The sequence below is a fragment of the Papio anubis genome, chromosome 1 (assembly GCF_008728515.1).
Source record: "Papio anubis isolate 15944 chromosome 1, Panubis1.0, whole genome shotgun sequence".
Lineage (NCBI taxonomy): Eukaryota > Metazoa > Chordata > Mammalia > Primates > Cercopithecidae > Papio > Papio anubis.
Window position 1 is genome coordinate 120,393,154 of NC_044976.1, and position 18,999 is coordinate 120,412,152.

At 48.1% G+C, this 18,999-nt stretch overlaps 2 protein-coding genes across 8 annotated transcripts in view; both read right to left on the reverse strand.

Moving 5' to 3' along the window:
* Positions 1-113: 113 nt before the first annotated feature.
* On the reverse strand, positions 114-10,586 carry MTMR11 (myotubularin related protein 11). 4 transcript variants are annotated; one of them, XM_031657660.1, is made up of 17 exons: positions 8,449-10,586; positions 8,017-8,092; positions 7,408-7,529; positions 7,126-7,186; positions 6,812-6,954; positions 6,273-6,351; positions 6,016-6,151; positions 5,681-5,768; positions 5,435-5,523; positions 5,226-5,350; positions 3,759-3,825; positions 3,445-3,515; positions 2,728-2,798; positions 2,272-2,445; positions 1,846-2,028; positions 1,104-1,397; positions 114-798 (listed from the first exon to the last, which is right to left on the reverse strand). In XM_031657660.1, the coding sequence occupies exons 1-17, from the start codon at positions 8,512-8,514 to the stop codon at positions 610-612; spliced, it is 2,034 nt and encodes a 677-aa protein (XP_031513520.1). In that variant the 5' UTR covers positions 8,515-10,586; the 3' UTR covers positions 114-609. The 4 variants fall into 4 exon arrangements, with proteins under 4 accessions (XP_031513520.1, XP_021778925.1, XP_021778923.1 ...); XM_021923233.1 differs by having other exon boundaries at positions 1,846-1,899; positions 2,728-2,894; XM_021923231.1 differs by having other exon boundaries at positions 2,728-2,894.
* A 1,923-nt stretch (positions 10,587-12,509) lies between these two features.
* The window catches only part of OTUD7B (OTU deubiquitinase 7B), a 72,908-nt gene continuing 66,418 nt past the window's right edge, over positions 12,510-18,999 (reverse strand). For all 4 annotated transcript variants that reach the window (XM_003892559.4, XM_009180251.3, XM_017946730.3 and 1 more), the window contains exon 12: positions 12,510-17,271. In XM_003892559.4, coding sequence (XP_003892608.2) covers positions 16,063-17,271 — 1,209 coding nt within the window. In that variant the 3' untranslated portion in view covers positions 12,510-16,062. The remainder of the gene's footprint in view (positions 17,272-18,999) is intronic.

Consider the following 18,999-nt stretch of genomic DNA (forward strand, 5'->3'; position numbering starts at 1 on the left):
TTTCCTTAGCAATTATACGGTAGATGCCTTCCTCTCTTGGATCATACCCACCTTTTACCCACCACTTTCCTACCTAGGAGAATCCTTTATTCAAATACAAGAAACAATGCCAGTAATGTGTATAAATACTATGCTTTAATGAGCCCCTTAAATAGAAAATTCCGCTACAAAAATACAGAGGAGACAGGGTGTTTCCTGTATCCGCCTCATTCCCATAGAAAACTATAAGGGAAGAAATAGAAGTTGGAATTAAAGCAGCAGCAAGGCGAGGTGAGAATGCGATCTCTAGGCCATCTTGTTGGGACTGATGAACAGCATCTCTGATCTCACGATTTAACATCTGGTTATCCAGAGGGATGGAATTGGTCTAAAAAAACCGATCGATTTCTGGATTGTTTTTGTTTCTTAATCCTTCAAATGACAAGAAAAAAAAATATCCGTAGGAACTAAGCAAGACAGGACAAGAGTTGGAGCAGTTAACACCACCATCTGCAGCAGAAACTCAGACCTTCTTAGTGAACTTAAGGGCTGGAGTGTGAAAGCTGAGGCTGCAAGTCCAGATACACACACACACACACACACAAAAAAAGGATTAGACAGAACCCTCCTCTACCCCAGATCCCCCTCTGCCCTGCCTTTGAGAATGCCCACAATTTCAGTGGGATTGAGAATGGTATGTGGATCTCTTTTCTTGGAGTGAACTTCAGGAGATATTCTTGGTGTCCATTTCCGTAATAGCTCCTGAAGATGGGATAGCTCATCCTGGAGGCCAGAGATTGTAGGAGCTGAGAGGCCCGTCTGGGGAGGAGGCAAAGAGGAACAGAGAGGAATACTGTTGTAGCTCTGGCCCCCTGCTTCTCTGCTACTTCTGGTGTCTTTAATTCTGTTTCCCTTTCCAGCTGTGCCCTAAATTCCACTTAATCTAAGCCACAAGCACTTTCCCGCACCTCCTACACTCCCAAACCCTGTTTGATACCAAGAGGAGTAGAACTTCACTTCCCAGTCCCCCCAGCCTTCAGCTCCTTGCCTTTCCAGCTCCCGTTCATCTGGTTCAGCAGAGTCAAGTCCCTTCTCCCACTCCCAGTCTTATTTTCTCTTCTTACCTGGACCTCAGGCCTTCCCCTCAGGTAGCAGCGTCTCCAGAACCTGATCTGGGGTCCCAGATATCCAGGCAGCAGCAGCCCTGGAGGTAAAGGGCAAGCTCCCCAATGTGAGGGGAGACCCCATTCCTGGTCAGCCAGGCTTTCAGAGGAGATAGCAGGTCGAGGGAGCCAACGAGAAGAGACTGCCAGCAGGGAGGGACTGTCCCGCCAAGGACAGAGCTGATTTAAGGGGGTCAATGCCCCTCTAGAGAAGAGCCACACAGAACTGGGGGGTCCAGGAATCATGAAGCTTGGCTAAAGGGAAAAGGAAATCAGCTGGCAACAGAGAGACCAGATAACCCTAGTTTCCCCAATCTGGATCGGGATAGGGTGTCCTGCCGCCATCCACTCACTGTACTGGTGACTAGAACTACAAGCCTCCCCATGAGAATTCTTCTACCCTCCTCATTAGGCTTCAACTAAGCCTCAGGACTGATTAAGGTTGATTTTAGGGCAACTTATGTGTGCATGAGACAGGAAGATGAGTAAACAGACTTGAGGAAGGACAAAAAGGGTGCCCTCTGTGCTATTCTAGGACTTCTGTCTTCCTAGGGACACCCAGGGACTATAAGTGACAGCTGCAGAAGAGTAGTGGAGTAGCTTTCCCTAAGGAACTCAAGACATTGTGTCTTTCACTTCTCACTGTCTAGTAGCATGAGCCTGTGGGAACGTCAAGGGAATTTAGGAAGTTTAGACACTTCACCTGCGGTCTAGGGAGCCAGGAATCTGGACAGTGTTCTGGGTCATAGCCAGGATTCTGGAATTGTAGAATCTGTGCATTGCTATAGCGTAAATCCCAGTCCCAGACAGACAGCTGCAGGTTAAAAGAGTTCCCAGCTGGGGGCTGGGAGTATCCTGGGGTGTAGACTTGTGTATAGGAGTTTAACTGGACAGAGGAAGCAAGAAAAAGGGTGGTTACACACAATCCTCCCACATCTAGAGACAAATCATGAGATTCTCACCTCTTATTCTAGGAAAGATATAGGGCAAAAGTCCTGTCCTGAAAATGAGACTAAATCTCTCCCTCCCCACCCACAGACCTCACTTCTCATAAAACAAATCAAGACCAAACTTCAGAGAGTACATCTCAATGGAAAAAAAACACGAGTCAAAAATAGAAGTCACTGACCTGTCCGCTCTGCTTTCCGCGCTCCCAGGGGGTATTTCTCAGGAAGGTAAGGGTGTCAGGAACCCTGACGCTGTCATGAAGAGCAAGAAGGAAAAACTCAGAGAATTCAAAATCAGCTGGAAACTGCTGGAGGAGCTGCCAGACACAATCAAGGAAGAGGAGAAACACCGGAGCCTGAAAAGAGAGAAATTAAGAGGTTGGAAGGGATTATTGGGACCCGAAGAGGGGGGATGATGAGATGATAAAGGAATAGGGGGCACTATGGAGGTCGGGGAATGAAAATCTGAATTGAGGGTAGCAGGGGCTTATGAGGCCTCACTCATCAGGATCTTCATCTCAGCCTAACCTCGGGGCCCTTCTGACTGGATTCACCTCCAGTGAATTATACAAAATAATTTTCTCATTCTCTTACTTCTTTAGTAATATCCCCCCGATGCCATCCCAAATTGTTCTCACCTCTTCACTGGCCCCAGTTCCCCCAAGCCGAGTCAGGAAGGGATGTCCAGCTGCCACCCACTCTCGCTGCACTAGGGATTGGAAGCCAAACAGTGTTCGGGCTTCGGGGGCTGAAAGCAGCTGGACGAGTGAAGAGAGGAGGCCATTGAGATCACGATCACCGCGCTCTGGGTGATAAAGAGGAAGAAGGGACAAAGAAGAGGGGTCCAAGAAACTAGGGCAGAAGAGAATGAGAAGAGAAGTACGGCAATGAGAAGTGAGAGGCACAGAGGGGAAAGGTTTGGGGTAGGAAGGATTGAGAGAGCACATAGAAGTGAAGAAAAAACAAAGACCTTGAATGATTCACGTCCTAGACTCCACCCGGATAGAAATCCCCAGTTTCACATGTAAGGGGCAGAATCATAATTCTCAAACCAGCTTCCACACTGCCCTTCCCACCCCAACCCCAGTCCCCATCCACTGATGGAAGGAAAGGAACAAAGGGGCTAAGACCATCCTAGTGTCAGGGACCACAAGGTGTGATGGGGAGGCAGAGATAGCACCACAAGGTGTGATGGGGAGGCAGAGATAGCACTGAAGGATGAGAGTAGAGCTCGCAGGTAGTTCCCAGGAACAGGAGAGGAAGAAGCCTTATGGGTCTCCCTCCCTGAATGCAATCTGGTCAGGTGGGTAAAGAAAAGAGGCAAAGAATGGAATGGGCTTACCCAAGGAACTCACCTTGAAGTATTACAGAACGAACCCTGGATGTCACTAATACTGAAATGTCACTGGCCTTTCGAAGACAAGCCCTGGAGGAGCAGATGAGGAAGAGGGAGGAAAAATGATAAGCCTAGGGGAATGGAGTGATGGGTCATGGGATGGAATAAGGCCGACTCCAAATCCTACCCCTCTTTCTTCTAAAAAGCAGAAAATGGCAGTCTTCTTGGGAAGCTGAGGAGAAGAACTAAAGAAAGGCCATTTAGGAGCCCAAGTTAACAGAAGGTTGAAGAAGGTTGAATTATAAATGATGGCTAGAAGAAGCGAAGGAGTACCTGATATAGTCCAGCCATCGTGTTCCTTCCAGGGCTGAAAGCCATTTATCCTCAGCCACAGATGAATCTGATAGAGGGTAGAAAGATCAGAAGGGCAAAGAGATTAGAACTCAGGATTCAGGATTCAGGTTGATAGCCTGCTGGGTTAAGAATAGGAATGAAAAGTAATTGTAAATGGCCAGGATGGTTTTCTAAAATTAAACTGTGGTGATGGTTGTACAACATTGTAAATACAATAAAACTCACTGAATTGTATACTTCAGTGAAGGGTAAATTTTATGGTATGTACATTATGTCTCAATAAAGCTGTTTAAAAAAGAATAAATTGGGGTCAAGAAGACAGGAAATCAGTGAGTCTGTGGGAGAGGTGGGAGAGATGGGAGGTGAGTAGAAAACAGTCTCACTGGCCAGGCACAGTGACTCATGCCTATAATCCCAGCACTTTAGGAGGACGAGGTGGGTGGATCACCTGAGGAGTTCGAGACCAGCCTAGTCTAACACAGGGAACATGGTGAAACCTCGTCTCTACTAAAAATACAAAAATTGCCGGGCATGGTGGCAGGCGCCTATAATCCCAATTACTAGAGAGGCTGAGGCAGGAGAACCGCTTGAACGTGGGAGTTGGAGGTTGCCATGAGCCAAGATCGTGCCACTGCACTCCAGCCTGGGAGACAGAGGGAGACTCCGTCTCATCTGCCTTGTTTTTTTTTTTTTGAGACGGAGTCTCGCTCTGTCGCCCAGGCTGGAGTGCAGTGGCGCGATCTCTGCTCACTGCAAGCTCCGCTGCCTCCCAGGTTCACACCATTCTCCTGCCTCAGCCTCCCTAGAAGCTGGGACTACAAGCGCCCGCCACCACGCCTGGCTAATTTTTTTGTATTTTTAGTAGAGACGGGGCTTCACCGTGTTCGCCAGGGTGGTCTTGATCTCCTGACCTTGTGATCCGCCCACCTCGGCCTCCCAAAGTTCTGGGATTACAGGCGTGAGCCACCGCACCTGGCCTTTTTTTTTTTTTTTAAACAAGTTTCACTCTTGTCACCTAGGCTGGAATGCAATGGCACATTCTCAGTTCACCCACCTCCTGGGTTCAAGCGATTCTCTGTGCCTCAGCCTCCCAAGTAGCCAGGATTACAGGCGTCTGCCACCGCACCCAGCCAATTTTTATTTTTTTTATTTTTTTTTTATTTTTAGTAGAAACAGGGTTTCACCACGTTGGCCAGGTTGGTCTCAAACTCCTGACCTCAGGTGATCCACCTGCCTCGGCCTCCCATAGTGCTGAGATTACAGGCGTGAGCCACCATGCCCAGCCGAGACTCCGTCTCAAGAAAAAAAAGAAAAGAAAAGAAAAGAAAAGAAAAGAAAACAGGTTTATTGGACTAAAGAGCTATTCATCTACAGCAAGCAAAGGGTAAACCAGGTTAGGCTCAGCAGACCTAGGGGTGAGGGTGAGGGGTCAAAGGTTATTCTCACCAGGCAGGCAGAGGGCCCTCAGCCTCAGGTGGGCAAGTTGGACATCTGCAAGGCTGGGCAGCTCATCCATAGTGTCTACCAGGACAACATCTGAATGCCCAGCCTGGAGCATCGACTCCACTGCTCTGGAGGGGAGGGAGTCAGGAAATAAGAGAAGGAGTCTGCCCTGAGCACCTAACCCTTGATTCTTCTCATCAAGCCTCCCTCACCTGATATCCTCCTTGTTAGGGTCGCTGGCTGTATAGAAGCCTCCACAGCGGAGAAGATCACTGCCCCCAGGGTGATGCCAGGACAAGCGCTTCACATGGGACAGAAGAGGGTCATTGTGGGAGAAACACCTAGCTCCACGCTACCCTTGCCCCCACACAGACCTCACAGAGGTTCCTCCCTCCACATTGTCCCTGGCCTCCCATGACCCTCTAATCCACAGCCATTACCGTAACCCTCACACTGACCGGTCCACGGCCCTGATGAAAGTGGCCAAATGCTCTCCTGACCTCACTGTCCAGAATTCGGTTAGGGACCCAGAAGTAACGGGGGAGGCTGTGAAATGAGAGTGGTATTACAGTTTGACTCAGTGACTTCATTACAACGTAAAGCTGTTATTATAAGGAAGCTGCTTCGGAGGGACCATTCCAAGGGATTTCAGGTTTAGGGATCTAGGAGGTAAGAGAAATAGCTTTGTGGGTGTCTAGGAGGCTGGAGTTTGTGGGAAGTCCTAGTTTTAGAGGATCAAGGAACTAAGGGAAGATTGAGAGAGCAGCAGGGTTGGGGTGCACTGGGGCATCACCTGGTGGCTACATCGAACCTCTCGTTGACCGTGCTGACTCTCCAGCCTCTGGCTGCCTGCTTCTTCCGCTCAGTCTCCCAGTCTTCCGCTGTCTCCATGAGAGGAACTGGTGGTTTTCTGGAGCCAGAAGCCTGGCCTAGAACAGGAGTGAGACATAGAGGAGGAAGGAGAAAATCGGAGACAGCTTCTCGGCTCTTTGTCGTCAGCCATCCTCTGCTTTTTCAGATTCTTCCTTACCCTAAAGTACTCTCACTCACCAGCCTTGCTCAGGGTTATCCCCGAATACTGTTGGGCTGGATTGCTCTGAGCTCTGGCTTGGACAATGGCCATGGTCACCTGTGGAGGAGAGGACATTCCATCCTTTGGCTTAGGCTGAGTAAGTGAAAAGAAGGAAATGGAGCACATGTGTTGCTCCACTCCACTCTCTTTGCCAATAATAAAGAACAGAGAAGAAAGTCCCTAGAGAAGGGGGCTTCCTCAGGTCATGGGGACTGGGGTCGGGAGAACAAGTCTGGAACCACAGAATCCTAGAATGATGATTCTGGGAGGAATCCTGGTTTTTCAGAGGAGGAAACTCGCCCAGAGTCACACTGCTGGTAATTAATAGAGTAAGGCTAGAGCGCAGGCTCTTTACTCTCATCACACAATCATTTATTCCAGCCTTTTAGCCTTTCCTTGAGAGAAGCAGGGGGAATGATGAGAGGATCCCAGGGACTGGAGGAATCTCGGAAATTGTCAGTGAGAGGATCCCAAGGTTCTGAGATGAGGAGGAAGCCTCCGGTTAGGGGCCTCTTACCTGAAAAGCCTGAGGCTCTAGGCCTCCAGCCTCAAAACCAACTCTGAGTAGCCGGAAGTCTCGGCCATGAATCATAATCTCCTCAGGGATAAATTTAAGCAGGGACCCTGGACGGAGGAGCTGGACTCGGGACAAGCCGCTCACTGAAGTGAAGAGGTACAGAGCAGTGTAACCATGGATCAGGGTCCCTCCAGAAGGGACTCTTCCAGCCCATCCCACTCCATCCCTGCTGTTTTCTGAGAATATAGGAAGGATGAGGAGGAGGGAGTTCCAACACCCCCAGTGAACCCCTTCATCAAACCCCCCCAACTTACCAGCCTCTAATCGCCCAATGTTGACCAGGGCAAAATCATATTCACTGCTTAAGGGAGTGTCCTAGAGGAAGCATGTGACTGGGTAGACATCTGAAATGGCCCTCATTTTCCTACTCTGGCAGCCCCAACCCCTAGGGTGCAACTACCCCAGAGAGAGTTCCCACTGATTATCAATGACACATTCAAAAGACAGCCCTTAACCCATAATGTTTGTCTAAATCCTGCTAGACTCCCCTACCCATTTCCCACTAGCTGTCATTTTTGTTGCCCCAACCATCTCACCTCATTCTGCTGCCATCCACAGGGCTGGAAGGTGACCCTAAAGTTGGTACAGATCAGGGTTCCAGACAATTCGGGTTCCAGCCCCTTCCTCACCCCTGGGGCCCATGCTAGGATCTGCTCCCCTAAAGGGGAAGAAGGGAAGCCCCGTTATGACTATTCCCAGTGTTGCCCACACTTGGATACACCCACCCCTCTGAGAAAGGGAGATCTAAATAGGGAAGATTAAAATCCTCCCCAAAGCCCACTACAATGTAAGCTTATGAGGAGGAAAGATATGTGTGTGTGTGTGTGTGTGTGTGTGTGTGTGTGTGTGTATTTAAATTTCTATAACTAGAACAGAGCCTAGAACAGGGCCTGGCACATAGCAGGCACTAACTATGTATTGAATAAGTAAATTTGAAAAGGGGTAACAGGATCAAGGAAACAGAAGGAATGTCAAGGTCCAGCTCTCAGCCAGCTCTAGAGGCCGTTGGGGAGGACAGTGAGCCTCAGGCAGAAGTACTTTGAGCCAGGAGAGGAACACAGGGGTATCTTTGGTGAGGGCATGAAACGAGATTGGTATAGGATGAAATTTGGAAGAGTCTTTGGAGAGTGCTAGGGCATTATTACCTGGGAGGCATCTGGAGGCCAGGCAACTGCTAGGCTGACGACTCCTGGGCTCCGGCATCCTGCTTTCCTGGACAGACTTTGGTCCAGAGAGTTGAGGGGGGTCTAGAGTTAACCCCTAGGCTCCCCAACTCCCCAAAGGTAGCTGCCTTTAGAGGCCTACACTCACACTCTCGGGGGAAACTGAGATCAGTGTCTGTGGGGAGCTCCAGACCTACCAGGGCTGGCAGACAGTAAAGGGAGGGGCTGGTTAATGGATAATGAGACAACGAAATTGAGACTATGAAAAAGACAGACCAGGCTCCATCAGCAGAAGCTGATAGGACAGACACACCCTCCTCCTCCTCTAGAACCTTTGCTTCCCCCTTTAATCTCCACCTCATCCCCATTCTCACCCTCTTGCCGACACCCCCCCCCCAAATTCCTTCTCCTTACCCCCATCTCTGGCTCCTCCTTCTGGGGGGCAATGTTGAAACTCTGGCCCCGGCCCCCCCACCACATTTCTCTGGCTCCATCCGGGGACGGAGCAGTTAAGGGTGGGAAACCTCAAGGATGCTCACCCACCTCAGGGAGAGGCTGAGTCTTGTTGAGAAGAGGGCAGTTAGGGAGAGGGGTAGGGGGTTGGACACAAGGGAAAGGAGCATTTGAGGTGCACAGAGCAGAGTGTGGGGGTCCTTGGAAAGGTGTGTCCAGCCCAGCCTGAGAAGTCTCCTCGGAAACTTCAGTCGACTCTGGAGAGGGCGGGAGAGATGCCCAGCCCCTTAAAGGAGAATACACACAATTCTGGAAAAGTGGAGAGGAAACGGTGGAATCTGAGACGGACGGGTTGGGGAGAAATGGGGACTGAGAGAAAAATATCGACTCTCTTCTTTACCCCAATCCCAGGCCCTGTTCTCTTCCTGTTCATGAGTACTGGGGACTGTTTGAGGGGAGCAGCTCTATTGATTATGAAGCTGGAATCATTTGGGCTACCTCTCTGGAGTGTCTCAGTGATGACTTCCCTTGGAAGCTCAGCTCAGTTCTTTTGTCTTCTCAGAGGGGTTTGGGGCAGGGAGAGGGGTAGGAATGTGAAAGTGGTTCAAGCCTCCTTGTCCCCTCTTCCAGAAGAAAATGAAAATTAGACCTGGGGGGAATTAGGTGGGGAAGCAGGGAAACTGGTTAAAGTGGTTTTGCATGTCTTTCTCTAGAGGGCATGACACAGACATCATGTGAAGAGTGCAGTGGAGAAGTATAAAAAGAGATGGAAATGTGTCCAAGATGCAGGCACAAGTACAAGTATGCTTGTGTGCAAGTCTTGTGGATGCGGGTGGGACAAAAAGATCTTACCAGTTAATCTTGCCCATCACGTAGATATACAACCAATTGGTGCCCATTCCCGTATGTGACTCCACCCCTCCAACCCAGACACCAGATCTCCAAATGAATGATTCATGTTCAGGGCTTTCACAGGTGAGGGCTGGAAACCTCTCTTCAGCTCAACAGTCCATCCCCCGTCCCTCCCATCTGCAACCCAAGAAGCAAAGATGGGTAAGAAAAGCTGGGAACAAGGAGAGAAGTCAAGGAGCTGCAGCTCCTTTAAAGGAGGGGGACTTGGGGACAGCAAAGCAAAAATCTTTATTTAGACATGAAAAAGACAGAAAATAAAATACAAAATAAGAGTTAATGAGCTGCTGTTTTATTGCTTTTGAATCTACAGAGGCAGCAATCCTTAGGTGGGGGCACCAGTTTTCCAAAGTGACATTCAATTTTTCCCTCCCCCCAGTACACCACCCTTCTGGCCTCAGCTTTCAGTTTCCTGTCTTGGCTGCAACTGTGGAAATAGTGAAGATATTGTGAGACAGGAAGTCAGTCTGCAACAAAGAGGTATACACCTGCTAGGAAGGTGGCCCAGAAGCCTGATTCTAGAAGTCCTAAAGGCTACAGAACATCACCACCCCACCTCCCCCTAATGCATTCCATGGGCCTCAACCTCTTGGGGGAAGAAAATACTTCCCAAAGTCTGTTGTAAAAAGAAAACAGGGGCTGGGCGCAGTGACTCACACCTGTTATCCCAAGCACTTTAGAAAGCCAAGGCAGGCGGATCACTTGAGGTCAGGAGTTCAGGACCACCTGGCCAACATGGTGAAACCCCATCTCTACTGAAAACACAAAAATTAGCCAGGTGTGGTGGCTCACACCTATAATCCCAGCTACTTGGGAGGCTGAGGCAGGAGAATCGCTTGAACCCAGGAAGCAGAGGTTGCAATGAGCCAAGATCTCATGACTACACTCCAGCCTGGGCAACAGAGCAATACTCCATCTCAAAAAAAAAAAAGCATAGGAAGAGGTGTGTACCTAACTTTTAAATCCCATTATCCACTTTCCTTCTCACCACCATCCTTTATTCAACAGCCTCATTCTATTATTTAGCACTTTGTGGTGTGGAGACAGTGGAGGAACACGGAGGAAAAAATATCGGGCAAGGGAGTGTGGGGGCTGTGGCTCATGCCTGTAATCCTAGCACTTTGGAAGGCTGAGGTGGGTGGATCACCTGAGGTCAGGAATCCGAGACCAGCCTGGCCAACATGGTGAATTCCGACTCTACTAAAAAAAAAAAAAAAAAAAAAAAAAAAGAGAGAAAAAAAAAGGCCGGGCGCGGTGGCTCATGCCTGTAATCCCAGCACTTTGGGAGGCCAAGACGGGTGGATCACGAGGTCAGGAGATAGAGACCATCCTGGCTAAACCCCGTCTCTACTAAAAAAATACAAAAAACTAGCCAGGCGAGGTGGTGGGCGCCTGTAGTCCCAGCTACTCGGGAGGCTGAGGCAGGAGAATGACGTGAACCCGGGAGGCGGAGCTTGCAGTGAGCTGAGATCTTGCCACTGCACTCCAGCCTGGGCGACAGAGTGAGACTCCGTCTCAAAAAAAAAGAAAAAAGAAAAAGAAAAAAAACATTAGCCAGTCGTGGTGGTGGGTGCCTGTAATCCCAGCTACTTGGGAGGCTGAGGAGGCAGGAGAATCGCTTGAACCCAGGAGACAAAGGTTGCAGTGAGCCGGGATCGCGCCATTGCACTCCATCCTGGGCGACAAGATCGAAACTCCGTCTCAAAAAAAAAAAAAAAAAGTGGGGGGTCGGGAGAAATTAGGAGAAAAAAATTGGGAGATTTGGATCAATACTTAACCAGGAATGGAGTGGGCAGGAGCTGAGGGTTAAGGCTGCCTCTCCCCATCCCACACACCCCCAGCAGAAGTACTAGATGAAGACCAGGGTGGAGAGGCAAGGGGCTATGTCAGATTTTTCCATTTTCAGAATCCTGTTCTGGCTGCAGGTTTGTGCCAGGAGTAAAGGCTGCTGGGAGGGGCAGCCGGAGGAGGGAGGTGGAGCTGAGTGACTCACAAGATGAGTCACAGATCCAGTTATAAGCACAGAAAGAGGCCAAGGTCCTTCCCACCCCCATTCCTCTTAACTGCTACCAGCCAGCTTCCGTTGCTCTTTTCTACTGCCCCTTACCCACTTGGCCAATGCAGGAGGTGGCACGGAGAAAGTCTACATGGGGACATCGTAATATTTTGTTACCCAACCAACATATGGGGGCAAAATACCCTGTGATTTGCAGACGGGGTGTCTGCAAAGTAAAAAAGACAGAATGCCTGCATGACTCATCCAAATCTATAGTTGAAAGGCCTGGAGGGAAAGAAGGAAATTAGAAAAATCTGGAGTGCAGGTGATTCCAGGCCGGGAAGGGGCTTCTAATTCTGTCTTCTCACCTGTGGCTGTATGTCTGGGGCACTGACTCATTGGAGAAGGAAGACACAGAGGCCGGGCACGGTGGCTCATGCCTGTAATCCCAGCACTTTGGGAGGCCAAGGCTGGCGGATCACCTGAAGTCAGGAGTTCAAGACCAGCCTAGTCAATATGGTGAAACCCCGTCTCTACTAAAATACAAAAATTAGCTGTGCATGATTGCGGGTGCCTGTAATCCCAGCTACTTGGGAGGCTGAGATGGGAGAATCGCTTGAACCCAGGAGACGGTGGTTGGAGTGAGCCGAGATCGCACCACTGCACTCCAGCCTAGGCGGCTGAGGGAGACTCTGTCTCAAAAAAAAAAAAAAAGAAAAAGAAAAGAAAAGAAAAAAGAAAGAAGACTCAGAGTCCAGAGGTGTCTGAGTAATTCAGAGACAATCATCTCTGAAATACTCTTTACTGAGGGGGAAAAAAAAAAAAAGTGACTGGAACCTTGGACACGTGGCTAAAAGGAGTAAGAATGGCAAAAGCTAGGTTCTCAGAACACATTCAAAACCAGCCTCCTTCTTTTGGGCTCAGTATCCCCCTGCAGATATACAACATGAAGTCACTGCTAATTCTTGTTTGTCTGTGGGCCTCAGTTTTGCTTGATAGAAAAAAACAAAAAACAAAGCTGAGCTAATAGATGCAAGGTACTTCCCTTCCATGGCCCTCTACAGCACTGAGTTTAACACCATCCCCACTCCTTAAAAAGACTGAATCTTTAAAAAAATCTTTGGATATAATCTTTTTATTTTGTTGATAAAAACCAGTATGGAGGAAAGACTTCTGGTTAAATCTTGTAACTTTCAATAAATGCAGCATAGGTTAAGGAAGATGCAGAGGCCTAACCTACAGTAATACTTACTCCACTGGAGATGGGGCAGAGAGCATAGCAGGGAGGGAGTAGCACTGTCTAACATCAAAAAGGGAAAAACAAGAACCCTGAAAATCTCCCCTCTCCATTAAAAACTTCAGTAGGTACCCCAGTTGCCCTGGATTAAAGGAACTAAGTGCACTTAAATGTAAGCCTGAGAGATATATCATCCCTCACTTGGGGTTAAAGGGTCTACCTTCCCCCTTCACTCACACACCCCTCCTTAACTAAGCAATTTTTCTGCCCATTTCCAGTGCAGGCCATATGTCCCTTCTTTCCTTCTCTCTAACCCAGTAACGACATGGGCTTGCCTCTTCTATTCCCTCATCCTCCCAAAATACCACAAACCAAGCTGAATCTATATTAATTTCCCAGGCATTATTCCTTCACCTCCCCCCATCCCACCAAGTCCCTCTCCAAAAGAATGAAGCAAAACAAACTTCACTATCTCCTATAAAAAATATCCATTGTCTCAGGGTCTCTCATCCTTAGAATGGAGAGGTTTTTCAATGCCTCAATAAATAGTTATCTTCCCAAATAAAAAAAATAATTTATTTCTTAATAAAAAGCTATAAGGCCTAAAGCCCCATTTTACCATATTCACCCCACACCACCCCTCAAAATTTCCATCTTTTTTTATTTGAAAATAAGGCAAAAGGAATTAGGATTGGCTAACTTATAAATAAAAACAAACATGATACAAGGTTTTTTGTTCATTTGTCCTCAGTTGTTAAAAACAAAAGTATTAACTAGAATCTAACAACAGATCAAATCCAAACACAGCAGTCCAGTGGAGAATCAAACTTTTCCGGCTTTATTCTCTGGGAAAACCCCTGGTCTGTTTTCATTCCTATTGGTCCAGGCCAGCATCCTATGATATGAAGGCCTAAATTAGGAAAGCTAGGTGAGCTGTGCAAATTCAGGGTGTCTGAGCCACCTGTTGTTGTTTGGTGTGTGATGGGGGTGGAGGCGCACACAGTGGTGTTCTCACTAGTGTTGTTCAAATCACAGAAACAGGGACATAGCTAGGGTGAGGTGAGTAAAGCACTCACCTTGGACACAAAATTTAACAAGTGCCCAAAAACCCAGTAACCAAGATAAATACTATTTTAATGCAGCATTTTTTAAAAATCACAATTAATGTAAAAAAATCTATGATGGACAATGTATTCAAATTTAAATTAAAATGATTCATCCCTATACTTACTCAATTCAGTCCCACTTCCCTCCTCCTAATCTCAGTCCTGTCAGATCCTGTAAGATTTCACTATTTTACTCAACATAAATTTTTTGCACTAATTTTTTAAATACTGCATTTTTAAAAGTATCTTGATTAATTAGTTTTATAGTAACCCTTAAATTTTGCACCTTAGGGGAATGCTCATCTCATACCAGGTTCCAGACCTGCTTAGACATATACACATCCCTTCCTTTGGAATCTCACTGCTTCCTTAAAACAAATCTATTTTCAAAGAAAAAACCCTAAGAATTAATAGCCATAGGAAATTATTAAATCAGATTTGGAAAATAGGTGATTTCTGAGTTTGTTGAGGAGAAAATAACCTTTCTAAACCGTGAGCATTTCCAATGAGGACAATCTTGACTGGCTACCGAGGAGGAAAACACACACACATATATGTACGCACACATGCGCATGCATGTATGCACAACTGCTTTAGATCAAATGTGGGGATTACGTCCCACGGGATAGGTTATGAGTACATACCTCAAAAGAGAAATCCAAACACAGAAAAACAGCCCCAGTTAATACTCTGGACACATAAGTACACTTATTCTCCTTCTTCACATCCACCCGGGAGTGTATACAATTGCATAGTTGACTTTTTTTTCCCGGAAAATAATATAAAGAAAAAGGAAAATTGGCCCAGGATAGGTCTTCTGGTTTAAAGCTCTTAGAAATGGCTCTGGCCAGAGCATAGGCTGTTTAGACTTGTGCTTTGTGCAAAATGTGAAGGAGCTCCCCCTCCTGTGTCCACATCCCCACTCCCAGCCCCTAGAGAACAGGGATGGGTCAGGGAAAGGGAGAAATCTAAAGACAGATCAGCTCATTGGGAGTCATCTGTGCTCTGTGGTTATAGTTCACTAAAATATATTTCTCTAACTACCTTTTTATAAATTGCCCCTATATATTTCAACATCAGTCCTAATATCAAAAATATCTCTTCTTATAAAGTATTTTTAATTATTTTAATAAACTAACCACAGATTAAGGTCAGCTATGGCTTAACAAAAGAAGCCGGGATGTTAAGTTCATTCTCCAAAAGTAGAGCAAAGGGAGAAAGAACCACTTAAGTAGGAGAAAAAAAATCATTTCTTAAATGTTTTTGCTTGCTGGGGTCTTTTCCTTAAAAAAAAGTCAATAAAATAAGTTGCTTTCTACAGAAACGCAGCAGCCATAAAGGATTGTAGTGCTCTACTTAGGTTTTTGGTTTTGTTTGAAATAGTCTGGCTAAAATGTCTGTCCTCCCACCCCTCCCAAGGTGCGCTCAAACCCCAATGTATAGTTATTGCCGTGGTTAAAAAATAGATCAGTTCTGTCCCAATTCACCTGGAGAAAATGCAACACGCACGACTGCTATTCTCACCACGCTCTTCCCTTTCCCACTGGGAACTTAAACAAATACAATTAAAGACTTAGATGAGGAAAAGATAGGGGGTAATCAGCAATCTCTTCTCAACTCTTCTCAAACTGTAACAGGTGACAGATGACTGCTTGGAAGGAAATAAAGCTTAAGAGAAAAACGATTTCCCTTTAAGTTCCTCCCTTTCCCATCTAAACAAACGGATTTAAACTACCCCCACCTCCTAACAGGCACCCATGAGGACACATTACTGCCTTGTCTTTCCAGATCCTTCAAGGAGAAGAATTTATCCAACCTTAATTTCTATCTTAATTCAAATCAATAGCAAATATGTCCAATTTCCCACTTCCCCTCCACACCTCTCACTCCACCACCATGTGCTTTTTCCCAACCTAAAGAACTTTGGTTTTCTTTTATTGACTGAGAACCTCCTTTGCCCATTCCTCCCCAAGACTTCTGCCCACCTCCCACCCCCACACACCAAACCTTCCCCTGCTACTTTCTCTTAGGTCCTTGGATGGGACCCAGGAGGTTGTAAGACAGAATCGCCATCTTTCCCCCTTGTACCTCAGTCTCATCAAGTCAAGCTCTGCAGGGGAATAGTACAGCCCCTGGGGCGCCATCCAGCCCCGACCTGCTCTTGCCAGCCTGGCAGCACGCCTGTGCGCACACACTTAAAAGTTTCCAGGCAGGCTCCCACAAACATTACTGCATTTGCCCCATCAACATGGGGACTGTGTTCTTGATGAGCCAATTAGTTGAGCTTAACTTTGTTTAGCCTCCTTGCCCTTCAATGTTCCACCCGTTCAGAACCTGTGCACCAGGAGCTCCCCATCCGGTTCCCGCTCCCTCCTCCTCAGTTCTTCCCTGTAACAACAGGAACAGAAGTTGTTTGTCTCAGGGTGTCCATAGAAGCTGCAGTTCGGTTGTTTGCATTTGGTCTGGGTTGGGGGAAGCCCCCGGAGACCTCCAGCCCATCCATCTGGCTCAGGGGGCTCTCTGTAGCCATTGCTATAGGAATTGGCCACTCGGTAGGGGGGTGGTAACAATGTACCCCTGTGAACTCCATCCTTAGAGTGGCTGCCTGGCTCCAGAGAAGGGATGCTGTCCTGATGGGGGTAGGGTCGCCCAGGAGGGCACTGTCTGGGGAAGGTGGCATATGGTGGTAGGCCCCCGACACATGGACCTCCTGCCAATTGCCTCCGGGGTTCCTGGCAGTGGACTCCACCCCCAGAAGGCCGAGGGATAGTAAAGCCCCCAGGGTAGCCAGTAGAAAATGCCATTGCCTTGGACTCTGCTGGGGGACCGGTCGGCTGCTCTTCCCTAGCATCTGGCTCTGGCTTTTTGGCTGGAGGAGGGCCACCCCCTATTCCTCCATTCATGATCTTCCTCTCTGCCTCCTTCTGCTTCTGTTCTGCCAGGAATCTCTCCTCAGCATCAGAAAGGTAGCGCTGGATCATCTCCTCCTGATACTGGTGACGGTGACCCATCTTCAGGGTTCCAACAAAAATAAACTTCCCCTCCCCTTGCATGGCAGTCCTCAGAATGCTCAGGCTCTGCATCACCTCCTGGCTATACTTGCTCCCTCCGTTACCAATAGACTCAGCTGGGGGCTTCTCAGACACAGGCCCATCCCCAGCTGCCTCCTCCTTGCCACCCTTCCAGCTCTTCAGTGCGTTTTTCTTCTTCTTCTCCAGTGTCTCAGTGCCGCTGCTTCCCCCCGACCCTGTCCCCACCCCTCCAGGCTTCGACCCCTTGCTGTGCATCAGGCCCCCCATGTTCTTCTTGAGCTTGCTGCCCAAGGTTTTGCCAAAGCTGCCCAGTTTGTTAGCTACAGAATCTGCTCTCTTCTTTTCCTTCTCCCGATCTCGCTTTGACTTCTCCTTCCGCCGGCCGCCCTCGTTGCTGGTGGAACTGCTGCCAACTGACTCCTTGTCTGAGTCTCCAGACTCAGGAGTGGACCGGGGCTCATCTCCAGCTGAGGCAGTGGGGGACTCAGGCTGGGCCAGAGGAGCCTGGAAGAGACAAGAACACTGTTGACAGTTATCCCAGCAGCCCGGGATGGGGGAATCCCCCAGGGACTCTAGCCCATCCATCTGGCTAAGGGAGCTCCCTGCAGTCATGGCTATAGAGATTAGCCAGGTAGAAGAAGGGTGGACACCTATGAACTCCGTCCTTTGTGTGACTTCCTAGTGACTGCCTTGCTCCAGAGAAGGGCTGCTGTCATGATGAGGGAAGGGTCACCTAGGATGGCACTGTCCTTCCTGGGTTCCAGTCAGTCAGCTTTCTCCCCCACTGCAATCTGACTCCCTTCTGTAATAAGGAGATAGTAGAATGAAGCCTTTCTGTTCATTTAGAACAACGAGCAACCATATGATATGTGGCTTCTGGGTGAGAGGCCCAGGCACTAGAATGTTCTTCATTATAAATTTCTCTGTGCCAAATTCTGCTCAAAACTAATCTCAAGAAAGTCTTGACTAATCAAAACTAACCAAGTCTAGCCACTTTGTATCCCCTCAACTTTTATACATTCCACATTGGGGTTCATCAATTTGCCCTTACTCCTGTGCTCCTGTTCTAACTCAGAGCCCACTGAATTATGAGCTCTTTAAGCTACTCCGTCTCCTAGTGCCCAAAACAGAGGTCTATCTACAGAAGACTTAGGACAAAATAATGATCATCTCAAGTTCAACAAAGAGTCCTGAAAACCTTTCTTAAAGAATATGTTAAGCCAGGCGTGGTGACTCATGCCTATAATCCCAGCACTTTCGGAGGCCGAGGTGGGCGGATCACCTAAGGTCGGGAGTTCCAGACCAGCCTGGCCAACATGGAGAAACCCTGTCTCCACTAAAAATACAAAATTAGCCGGACATGGTGGTGCATGTCTGTAATCCCAGCTACTCAGGAGGCTGACACTGGAGAATCGCTTGAACCCAGGAGGCGGAAGTTGCAGTGAGCTGAGATCACACCACTGTACTCCAGCCTGGGCAACAAGAGCGAAACTTCATCTCAAAGAAAAAAATACAAAAATTAGCCGGGCATGATGGCGGGCACCTGTAATCTCAGCTACTCGGGAGGCTGAGGCAGGAGAATCGCTTGAACCCAGGAGGTGGAGGTTGCAGTGAGCCGAGATCGTGTCACTGCACTCCAGCCTGGGCGACAACAGCAAGACTCCATCTCAAAAAATATATATATGTTTCAGTATCAGACAACAGAGCCTGGCTGGAGAGGAGATGTGGAAAACAGGAGACTAACGGTTTTAAAAAAGCAGGAAAGGGCCGGGTGCGGTGGCTCATGCCTGTAATCCCAGAACTTTGGGAGGCCAAGGTGGGTGGATCACCTGAGGTCAGGAGTTCAAGACCAGCCTGGCCAACATAGTGAAACCCCATCTCTACTAAAAATACAAATATCAGCTGGGTGTGGTGGCACACATCTGTAATCCCAGCTACTCATGAGGCTGAGGCAGGAGAATCGCTTGAACCCGCGAAGCGGAGGTTGCTGTGAGCCAAGATTGTGCCACTGCACTTCAGCCTGGGTGACAGAGCAAGACTTCCTCTTAAAAAAAAAAAAAAAAAAAAAAAAAAAAACGCAGGAAAGGCCAGGCACGGTGGCTCACGCCTGTAATCCCAGCACTGCGGGAGGCCAAGGCAGGCAGATCATCTGAGGTCAGGCATTCAAGACCAGCCTGGCCAAGATGGCGAAACCTGCCCTCTACTAAAAATACACAAATTAGCTGGACTTGG

What these genes read in the sequence shown, in the direction of transcription:
- MTMR11 (XM_021923231.1), bottom strand. Translation starts at nt 8,514, where the DNA reads ATGTGGTGGGGGGGCCGGGGCCAGAGTTTCAACATTGCCCCCCAGAAG. An exon ending in TTCATCAGGGCCGTGGACCG is followed by an intron (nt 5,524 to 5,680) that starts GTCAGTGTGAGG and finishes TCCCATGTGAAG; the next exon opens with CGCTTGTCCTGGCATCACCC. An exon ending in CGATGGCTGGACTATATCAG is followed by an intron (nt 3,516 to 3,758) that starts GTACTCCTTCGC and finishes CTGCTCCTCCAG; the next exon opens with GGCTTGTCTTCGAAAGGCCA.